Raw genomic sequence first — 11,627 nt, 5'->3', positions numbered from 1 at the left:
CTCTATTTTCCCACCAGACTGAGAGTGCTCCTGGGCACACAAGGGGGCTTTCTTACTGCTCTGTATCACCTTGACCCACAGCACTCACTACACACACACACATACACACACACACACACACACACACACACACATACCATCTACAAGCAAAGCAGTCACTATATCTCAGACTGAGATAACAGAGAAATAGAGAAACAGAGAAAACCAAGTGCAGACAGAAATGAAGAAAATACAGCAGTGATTGTCTGGCACTGGGTTTCACATTTGGGAGAACTAAAAACAAGTAACTCCAGCTCTGTGCTGTCCAAACCGGGGTCTTTTCAAATGAAGTTTTAACCCAACAATTTACAGCATCACATCAGAATGTTTGCATCCTTCCTCTCTTCAGCCTGATATCCATCACTCAGGAGCTGCTAAACAAGCTCAGCTCTTAACTGAATCAGAAAAAATGAACAGATTGGTTAAATTTTCTTGTGGGTAGCGGACACTTCTGTGGGCCCTGAGTTGCGAAAGGTTTAGAATTCATAATGGTATTTAAAAAAATAGTTCACTTTCTAATTTACTTCAGGCTGAGGCGTCACACTCTGGTCCACCTTACTCCAAGACAAGGCAGAGACCAAATGATGTTGAGACAGAGACAAGGTCAAGACTATTCCTTTATGGTCTCAAGACCATATTCAAATGTTACAACGCTATGTGTTTGCTTTTCTCAGTAATGGCTTCTTTACCGCTAAACACAACCTTCCAGACTCATAGGATGGACAGAAGCACTTGTGGATTGTTTCAGATCTGAAGCAAGTGTGCAGCTTGATTTTCTCCTCCCTCTCAAACATGAAAACTTTAAGTACTGTTTACCTGATGGGGACAGTTTTGGTGGTCTACTAGCTCTAGCATGATTATTAGGAGTATCATTTTCTCTAGATCTTTGAATTTTTTATTTGTTTTGTGACTTATTTTCCTTTGCCTTTCTACTTTCTTTCATAAGTGCATCTTGTATCAGAAATATCTCCTGAAAAATTAATAACTTTTTTGCTTAATGGCTGCTTTGACTGGAATTTCTTTTTGCACACCATTGTAGGTCTTGACAAGATATAAAACAGGGTGTGACCTCAGCACTGTGTGGTGTTGTGTTCTCCAATGTGATCTATCTCTCCACCACCTCCTCTGTGCCATCTCTCCTTTCAGTTGGGAGCCCATTGATAATAGTGGGGCTTTATGAATGAGAACAATAGCAGCAGAAGAGGAATCTTCCACTAATACACAGAATAGAGAGGGCACATCAACATGCACACAGGTGCTACACCAACCACTGTTCTCAGGACTATAGAGAGCTGCAAAAGAGCAAAAAAGTATCAATTAGTTGTACATTGCAGACATTTGGCCAAATTTGTTCTGTTAATATACATATTACTCTCTATTTGTCTTGAAAATAATAAAAAATTACAATTTCATCTTTAGATTTAGACAGTTACCACTGCTTCTGACCCTTCGGCCTGTTGCGTAAGTCTAATTTTCTTCTAATGAGAGGTTTAGCTTGTGCAGTGCATTTCGCGTATGAGATTTGTTGCATAATTTTAAGGATAAACTGAAGCTGTAGCTGTTCTCTAAGCTTTCACCTTGGCAGGGACACCTGCAGATTAGTCATTTAAGCCTGTGCTGCTTTACACACTCACACACCTGCTCCCTTCCAGGTAACTTCACCCTGCTGCACACGTTGAAGCATGCTATGCTCTATAAAGATTAAGATGACAGATCTCCCATTGAACTAGGCTGTTAACTTTATTTGACTGTCAAACAAAGTCATTAAAGTCATTATTTGAAGTTAAAATCCTATTTGATGACATGCTGAGTAAACATTGCAGTAAAAGTTGTAGTAAAAGTCTCTATCAGTAATTCCTGCAGTTAGCTTGTCAGTTTCACCAACAACTATTATGCTGCAACAAGACCATTTAATAATCCAATAAGTGGCATTAAGTGGAGAATGCACATCAAACCTTGTGGCGGATGGGCTACAATAGCAGAAGACCACATTGAGCAGGTTCAGGTTCACTAATACTGGGTAGGGCCTCCTTTTGCTCTCAAAACAGCCTCAATTTGTCCTTTAATGGATTTCACAAGACCCCTTTGAGATTCTGGTCCATGCTCACTTAAGTGGCACTATGCAATTCCAGATTTTTCAGGTGCACTTTCATGTGGCAAATGTCCCGTTATACTTCATCCCAACAGGTGTTCTGTTGGATTCACATATGGTGCCTGGGAAGGCCACTAAAGAATGCTGAACTCCCTGTAATGTTTATGAAACCAGTTTGACACATGTTTTGCCATGTGATATGATGCATGATCATACAAAGACCAGAGCCTGACATGTGATGTATTAGAAGATGGGTAAATTGTGGCCATGAAGGGATGTACATGGTCAGAAACAATACTCAAATAGATTGTGGCACTCAAGTGACTGTTTGGTATTAATAGGCCCAAAATGTGCCAAGAAAGCATACACCGTTACAGCACCTCCACCAGCCTGGACTGTTGACACAAGGCCGGCTGGGTCCATGGATTCATGCTGTTGGTGCCAAATTCTGACCGTACCATCTGTTTGCCTCAACAGAAATTGAGATTCATCAGGCCAGCCTCTATCTAATATAGTGTTCCTAATAAAGCGCTCAGTGAGTATATTCTGTCCATTTCACATGGAAAATCTAGCTTGTGCTTCCACTTACTGGCCACTTCATGAGCTGCATCAACCCTATAGGTGCACTATATGTAGTAAACGTGTAAAAAGAGTTATTCCTGTTTCAGAGTCAAGAAAAAAAACTGAAAACATATTTAACACAAAATTACAACAAAATGTATTACTGCTTACATGCTTTTCAGGAGACTTGCTTTCAGTTTTTCAAAGAAATCTGCAGGGATATTTTTACACACCTCCAAAGTTGGATTTTCTGCTTCTCATGATCCAGATCATCTCAAGTGCAAATTTAGACTCATCAGCCCTTAAAATACATTCTCCACATCTTTTTTGTCAGATTAAGATTTTACCAGAATATTAAAATAAGAAGAAAGGGTGTTCTTTGTACATTAAATCATCCATCCATTGTCTAAGCCGCTTCTCCCTCAGGGGGTTGATGGAGCCTATCCCAGCGGTCATCGGGCAGAAGGACACACCCTGGAAAGGTCGCCAGTCCATCGCAGGGCAGACAGACACTGACACCCAGGGGCAATTTAGCATGTCCAAATGGCCTGACTGTGTGAGGAAACTGACGCAGACACGGGGAGAACATGCAAACTCCACACAGAGAGGTCACCCGGCCAGGGAATCGAATGAATGAATGTAATCCGAACAACATACGTCCCTTTTTATAATTAAATGAATACATAGGAATATTCATAGTAACATTCTGATTTTCTGATTCTCACAACTGAAGTAATCCCACATTCAATGATGTTGAGGTCTGGACTCTGGAGTGGTCATTCCATTGTTTTGAGAACACCAGGAGCTTCTGAGTTTGATTGGTATAATTTCTTTTCTTTTTTTTTTTGGTTCATTTCCTTTTCTCAGTAATGACGTCTTGACAGCTCCACATCTTTTCAGACTCATAGTGTGGAGTGTCTTTTCACAGCGGAAGGATTGACAGAAACACCTGTGGACTTTCTCCCATCCTGAAAGCTTTGAGTACTGCTTATCTGCTTAACTGTTGACTGCCTACCAGGCTTTGTGTGGTTGTTAGGAATCCATTTTCTGCATGTTTCTTGATCATTTTTGAACTCTAGTTGACTGTCTAGTGGACTGTCTATATCGAATAGAAATATCTCCTAAAAAATTAACAACTTGTACTTAATGATCCATTTTACTAGAAATTAAGGTAGGAAGACAGTTACACACTGTAGCCCACCTCTCATCAAACAAAGCTGGGTGGTGGACCTTACTCTACACGGAAGTGACAGTGACCTGTTAGTGTGTATGTGTGTGTGTGTGTGGTACTGGTACTGACTGTAATGTATGTTAGTATGGAAAAGAAAACACATTCAAATCTGCTCATATTTTGTAATGTTTGTATTTTTGTTTCATCTTCACAAAACAGGTACAAGGGGAGGAAAAAGCCTTTGAATAGAACCTGAGGTATTTTGCGTCAAGCAGCCTAAGGTATCAGGATTTTCTCTTAAAAAGTTCCCTATACCAATTATTCTTGTAGATACGTTGTTATTTACACAACATAATAATAATAATAATAATAATAATAATAATAATAATAATAATGTTGTAGCCAACAATTAAACAGTTTCAGCAAAAAAGGACAGCCTGCATCTTTTCATTACATGTCTTAAATAATGATAACAATATCTTTAAAAATATAGAAGAAGGAAAGAAAAGGAACAAACAGGTAATGTGTCACACAAGGAGAATTAAACCAACAGCAGCACAAGTACAAGGTCAAAGGTTTGCCATAGAGAGAAGCTAACTGAGAATACATCCATAAATAAATAACCAACCATCACACATCAAAAGGGCAACACCATTCACATGGACACACACAGACCCTTTCAGTGTGATGATCTTAAACCTTTGGAACATAGAAGAAAGAAAAAATGAAAGAAGAAATGTGTGGATGTGTCAGAGACAGAGGGACAGATGTAGAAAGAGAGGGACAGAAAGGAAGAGAAAGGGACATACAGATAGAGGGAGAGAAAGAAAGAGACAAACAGACAGAACAAAATACAAGAAAGAGAGCACATGAGACAAAAGGAGAGTGACACAGAGAGGGAGGGACAGAGAGAGAGAGGGAGAGAGAGAGAGAGACAGAGGATAAGAGTTGTGCAGGTAGTCAGAGCTCAGAGTTGGGACTCATGTGCAATTCCCCTGAGCTAAACTGAAATCATGTGCTGTTGTCTTTGCCACACTACACTATCAGTGTGTATTCCATCTAACCCAACATGAACCCAGCTCTTGCTTTCCAGAAGTGTAGATAACTGAGACAAGATGACTGGTAGGCACAGCTAATGTGTTGGGTTAATACTTCAGCTTGAACATGTCTTGTAGGGTTGGATCATGTTCATATAACCTGCACATATGAGTGAAGGAACAAAAGTTGAAAATACTCCCCTATTTCATGACTGGCGTTCAATAAAGTTCATCTACATCAGTCACTTGCACTCCATCCACCCAGAAACAGGCCCGAGCTCACAATAAATAAACTCATAAATACGAAAAATGAAAGGGGACAGAAATTAAACCCTAAGAGTCCCTGTCAACATTGTTTTAAAAAAATTGCATTTATCATATGTGCTTATAGATAAAAAAGGCTCCAATTTAAAATGCACTGAAGTGCTTTTACGTTAATTTTAGGAGGCTGGAGTATCATGTGGATCGCTTATTCTAGATTATTCTAGACAACACATGAGCATAATCTTCAGAGCCTACATGTAAATGGTGAAAACATGCCAAAAGCCCCAGCTTATTATATAGTTCAAGACATCACGGTTAGCATGGGTGTGCTAATGCGGGGCTTAGAAAAGCATCGTGGTACCCATTTGATGAGACGTTCCATGAACAACTTCTTAAAGCAACAGAAAGTGCATGAAAAATACCAGATGAATTTGTTTTAATAATCACTCTCCCTTATAGATGAAAAAAGAGAATGAAAAAGATGAAGAAAAGAGCACATATTGCTTGTAGTTGTGTATCAGTTTTGTGAGTGATTTTATAAATACCATACAGCCAAAGAACTGAGGTCAACACAAAAAAAAAAGATTCCACAATCATTATATTATTTCTCATTACCAGAATGAACAGATATAATAAATTAAAACTATAACTGAAAGAACCAAAAAAGCATTAAAAATGTCCATTGAAATAGCTATGTATAGTGTATATACTATTCATCTGTAGGGGAACCAGCAGCCTTGGAGCATGCTCAGTGTGAGAAAGGTGGGTGGTAGTTCATTTCATGCCCTCCCATTATACAGTGGGAGGGGTGGGGGTGAAATCTGGGTAAAGGTAAGGAACAAACACAGAGAACAAAAGAGTGACAGAGGGCACTGCAGGAAAACATCCACAATGCTTTTCCTTCATAACATTCCTGCATCCTCCTCCAGGATTCCGTTCTTACTGGGATACAGGAGCAGGGAGGACAAAAGCAATACACAAAGAAGCCTTCATTTTAATCAGCAAGAGTCTGTGCCAGGGCTTTGAGTCTGTCAGTAGAGGCCCCCTTGTGCTGTGGAGGTGAAAATACATTGAGTCTTGTGGTAGAGTAAATACCAGGACTAAGCATGACTGGAAGGGACTGAGCCATGCTTTTATTCTCTATACAATGTGAGACTGGTAAAGCTTTTTTAAGAGGAAACATGTCACTTAAGAGAGTTGGATTCTGCGACTGGGTTTGGTTGTGCACATACATTACAGCAATTCAGTCTTAGCCTTCTCAAAATCCTTGTGGGAGGGTAATGGCTTGAAAACACTGGAGATAGAGGGAAGTCTGCCCGTATCCAGCTCAAAATCTCAGAGACAAACATAACAGTCCAAATGTCCCATTTCTCAGTCAGTAATTTCAGCGCTAATTTAGCCTAATTTCAGCCTAAATCGCTAAAACGAATGCTCCACTAGTCAGAAACCAGCCCTTCCTGGTTTCCTTCAGTTCCTCTAGCTTGTAGGTGGCACCTGTCCGCCTTCATGCACCTCCAGTCTCTGTGGGCAGTGCAGCTGTCAGGACACCTCGATGATTTCCATGCTGCCTGAGAAGCTGGACTGCTTGCCAATTTTGCCAAGCTCCTCTCGCGAGCGCGTCTCCTGGATCCCTTCCTCAAACTCCATCTGGCAGCTGCGACGCTTGAACTGCTTGTCGGCAGAGTTGCCTGCAGCAACAGGAGCATCCTCGTGCCAACTAGCCCGCGCCTCCCGCACCTCACTCGCTTTCGGCCGCAGACGCACTGCCTCTCGCGGCCCAGGAAGGGCGCCACAGCCCAGTGGCCCAGGAAAGTGCACTGCCCCTGCTCCACCCCCTCCTCCACCACTCAGCGACTCGTAAAACCAGGGGGCATCACCAGTGGGTGTAACGGGCGTGGTAGCCTGTGCTGGGTCTCGGCTGTTGGAGGCTTTGTCTGAAAGGACGAAGAGAAACAAACATGACTGAACACAAAAGACCACCAAACAGCCCACTGAAAGGCCTGAAAAAGATCTCCAAAAGACTAGAAGCCTAGGCAAAACAATCATGTTCTTCTGGGTACCTGCAAGCAAATTGTTTTTCTATGCTTTCTTTCTATAACTCCCCACATTTCAGGTTAAAGATTTGCTTTTTAGGCTTGACCTAAGATAAATTTTTGACCTTGACAAATTCTAACCCTTGCAAACATAAACCCATAAACCATTCTTATTCTGGAACACTATGAAGCCAGACTAATACCATTAGAATTATAGTGCTTGTTGGAAAATGTGGGTCAGTATACTATGGCTTCAAGAGAAGAAACTCTAACCATGGGAGGACCTTACCAATGAGCTCATTTGTTTTGTCCAGCCAAGACAGGAACTTCTCACATTCAGTGGGTGTGACAGGTGTGGTGGCCTGCGCTGTGTCCCGATGTTTGGTCCACATGGGTCCCGTGCCCAAAGTGGGCAAGCCAAGCAGCATGGGGGACTTCAGGTTCTCATCCAGGCTGGGGCTCTTGTGCACAGGGGGCTGGGCTAAGCCAAAGCTGAAAGAGTGGACAGGCGAACTGCCGGCACTGCCGCCATTCTGCTTGCTTTTCCTCCGTGAACGTGGCCTTAAGCTGCTCTCTGAATCAGCTGGGCTGGGGCTGTCCGAAGCCGGGGACAAATGGCAGATACCGTTCGAGGCCCTGGGACTTGGGCTGTCCAGCTTGCAGAGTTTTGGGACGTCCTCCACATGGACGGGCGTGATTCGGGGGCACTGGCCAGGCATGTAGACAGACTTGATGTCCAGCGAGAAGGAGCGTTTGAGGCGGTTGGTGTCCAGGATGCGCTCAGCTGACAGGTTAAGGCCGTTGAAGCCGTGCTGGAGTGACGTCGGCGATGGCAGCTTGGCCTCAGACTCTGAGGAGATTTCCGTCTCGCCTTCCAGTCGAGCTTCCTTGGGCCTTGAGGCGGCCTCTCCTTTGGGTTCTGCAGCTTCACTGGGCTGCTCACTCTTCTCCTGACCCGAAGAGAGTGCCTTCAGCAGCCGGAGGCCCTTTTCAAACTCCAGCAGCTGACCCAAGAAGTTAAAGTTTGGTGATATTGAAGGCCGACGGTCCTTAACAAACCTGGGACAAGAAGAAGGCGGCCTTTATTTATCATTTATGGATTCAGAGTAATCCTTTCTTTTTGCATGGTCATCTTTTGCCAGAAGGACAATATATTCAAATACACAGAGTCCCAGCATGAGCTCATGGAGTCATGAGAAAAAACTGAACATTGACTGTTTTGAAACAATACAACTGCTATTGTTGACTCGTTTCTATGTGAGTCATTTTTATGACTAGGGAAATAGCTCTAATATTACAAGGGGCGGAGAACAGCTTTTTAACAACATGCAATTTAAGCTGCAGAGTATCAACAGTAGTTTACCTGTACGCGTCATCTGATGACAAGCCCATTGTCTTCATGATGTAAGCAATGGCAATGGTGGCAGACCTGGAGATGCCCGCTAAACAATGGACAATGACTCGGCTGTTGGAAACCTTGGCTTTGTCTGAAAAGGTGGGGAAGTAACAAACGTGAGTGAACAAAAAAGAAGGCCAAACACCTCACTGACAGGCCAGAAAAAAGAAAATCTAATCTCCAGCAAATACTGGACCAAACAATTATGTTCTTCCGGGTGCCTCCTTAGGGCAAGCTGCTCGTTTTTCATGCTAACTCCTCACATTTCCAGGTGAAGATGTGTTTTTGGCTCTGATCTAAGATCAGTTTTTACTTCAACAAATTTTAACAACAAAAGTGGGTCCAGACAAGGACTACATCTCATGTTTCACCTCACATGAACTCTAAGCACAAGCATCCAAAATATAAGCAGAACATACCGATGAATTCGTTTGTTTTGTCCAGCCAGGGCAGCAGTTTCTCACAGTAGTTGTCATTGACAGGAATGCGCATGAAGTGGCTCTCAGAGATGAACTCAGGTTTAGGACACGTGTTACTGGCGTTAAGGACATACGTGATGCCATTCTGGGCCATCAGGTCCTGAGAAAGAGGAAAATATGTTAGCACTGTCAAAATCTTATCAAGGTCTTCTAGCAGCAGTTTAGCAAAAAAATACAGTTTAAAGTGTTTCTGCTTATCCAAAATGTAGTTTCTCTTTCTTTAGTTTTGCACTGAAGCTGCAAGGCAAATGTTGCTAACAAACAGAAGCTTTTATCAGGTCAGCACTGCTCACAATGCACAGTTAAACCATTACAATTTGTCTACAACTACTTAGAGTGGTCCTTATAAAAACAGACAAAAATACATTGCACAGCTAAAAACATTAGAGGCAGCAATTATCTTGAACCATTTTTGTTTGCACATTTGCCTATTTCTTATCTCTCATACAACATCAGAAACCATATAAGCAAGTATAGTTTAGTTTATTAAACATAAAGATACAGGTACAACTATAGTGATTAGAGTAATCATAATTTTTTACTTGTATTTTTTGCAAGAAATCAAGGACCATATACCATGTTAGTAGTTGGTATACATAAGCTTATTTGTTAGCTAATTTATCCTCATAGCTCTAAAGCAAAATAAACAAGCCAACTTCAGAAACCAAACATGTCTTGTCTGATTGATTAAATCTAGGATAAAAGATGAAACTGTGAATTTGATTTTTAGTCAAGCTAGCACTGTAAAATGCAAGTGATTCTCATGCATGCAGTTGATGTAAACAAAGCAGCAGAAATATGATCTCAGTGAGAGATCAATCTAAATTTTAAACAATATGAAACTAAAACTAATGTGATGACTTCAACGCACAAATATCTTCAAATCTGAACCTTGACTAGAGTTTCCAGTCGTGGGTGTTGTAATCACTCAAAGACATGAATCTGAAGGCCTCTGACAGGAATAAGGGAATAAGTCTTGATTAGGTCATAATGATAACACTCCTACCCATTACTCTTGGGCAGTTCTCACCTTGTTGAGCACGTCTTTCTGCGAGCCTAGGTAAAGATGGGGGAGAATGCGTGTGGGGCCAACATTCGCCACTGGCAGGCAGGGCTGGGACAGGCTCATGGGCAGAGTGGCCACTGGCTTCCCCTCACACAGGCCCGGGAAGCAGGAAGAGAATGCTGCAAAGCCACCTGCCAAGAATGAGAGAAAAAGAAGGAATGTCAGGAACGAAGCAATCTGAAACAAACTTGTGTTGCCTGATGTAAAACTATTAAGAGAAATGTGAGGAAGACTGGAACATTTGGATTCTGCCACTTAAAAAAGAATCTTGTCAGTTTTGACAAGTCTCATGTCAGTAACAGCTCTCACAGCTTCTCAAGCAAGACTTGAACAAAGCAACTGCAAAAAGACTGTCACTCGCGACATGGCTCTGAGTAAACAGATAAGTCAAAAACCAGTTTTAGAACGACCAATTATATTATGAGAACACAGAAAGCGCTGGTGGGTAAATTGCATATCACCAGCAGGGTAAGGCGTGTTTATATTCACAACACCACGCAAGGGAAAAATCAGATATCACAAGCCTGCTTACATCATTCTGACCGCATGCTTTAAACACAGTGTTTGCTCATGAAGGTAACGTAAGGCAGTAAGAAGAGTAGCCACACAGGTGGCTAATTAAAAAGCAGGCTGTCCAAAAATGATACTACAAATGTGGACAATGGTGTCAGCAACAACAATGGTAAAGGAAGTAGTTAAAGGGCTTACATTCTATATTTTTTGTTTCTTTTTTTCTCTGAGGTCCAATTACAAACTTACAAACCTTGTGAAGGTTTATATACCTAAACCAGTCACAATTCATTTCTTTATGCCTTAGAATTAAACAGGTTATTCTTTATTGCACCTTTAAGACTGGTATATGTAAAGCATCTCTGTTCTGATTGACTGCCCTGTGTTGTGATTTATTCAATAATTAGTCTGGGCTGAAACACTCCTTATAACCTTAGCAGAAGTAGTCAGGGTTAAACTGCCATAGGCTGAATAGGCTGAATTATGTAAATGAACAATTTTTTATGGCACCACAAATTAATTAATACAAAACAGGCTGTTTCTCCAGCTTAGATTTCACTTATGGACTATATAAGCCAGGAGTCTAATACTACATCAGACTCTTTCATTTGTTTTCCCATGGTAACTGCCCTTTAAGAAACAGTGTTTTCTAAATAATGAACAGTTATTAGAGGTATTGGATAAAATGTGGAATCCACTATTTGTGGAAATGCTGGACTGTAGATGCATTTCACAAAACCTAGTATTTCTACAATTAAAACTTTATTGAAGAAGGATTTTTTAAATCCGTAGTGTACCTTAATGTAAGGAAATTTCATTCCAAGTAGTTTTGGATGCTTTCTATTGGTGCACTGGTCATAAAATATTCATGCAATGCAAAAAAGGCTTTTCCAAATGTATAATTTATAGTTGCTGGAAATCCTGAAAAGTTCCTAATTTTACTTTATTTTTGTTATTGATTTAAAAATAATAAATAAAC

At 41.2% G+C, this 11,627-nt stretch overlaps 1 protein-coding gene across 7 annotated transcripts in view; it reads right to left on the bottom strand.

Moving 5' to 3' along the window:
• Nucleotides 1-4,036: 4,036 nt before the first annotated feature.
• The window catches only part of dusp8a (dual specificity phosphatase 8a), a 55,960-nt gene continuing 48,369 nt past the window's right edge, over nt 4,037-11,627 (bottom strand). For all 7 annotated transcript variants that reach the window (XM_017700172.2, XM_017700173.2, XM_017700176.2 and 4 more), the window contains 5 exons: nt 10,103-10,269; nt 9,013-9,172; nt 8,561-8,684; nt 7,487-8,256; nt 4,037-7,098 (listed from right to left, as the gene is read on the bottom strand). In XM_017700172.2, the coding sequence (XP_017555661.1) occupies nt 6,704-7,098; nt 7,487-8,256; nt 8,561-8,684; nt 9,013-9,172; nt 10,103-10,269 (1,616 nt within the window). In that variant the 3' untranslated portion in view covers nt 4,037-6,703. The remainder of the gene's footprint in view (nt 7,099-7,486; nt 8,257-8,560; nt 8,685-9,012; nt 9,173-10,102; nt 10,270-11,627) is intronic.

This window comes from Pygocentrus nattereri, chromosome 11 (assembly GCF_015220715.1).
Source record: "Pygocentrus nattereri isolate fPygNat1 chromosome 11, fPygNat1.pri, whole genome shotgun sequence".
Lineage (NCBI taxonomy): Eukaryota > Metazoa > Chordata > Actinopteri > Characiformes > Serrasalmidae > Pygocentrus > Pygocentrus nattereri.
The sequence above is the reverse complement of the archived record's forward strand: the minus strand, read 5'-3'. Positions and strand labels throughout refer to the sequence as shown.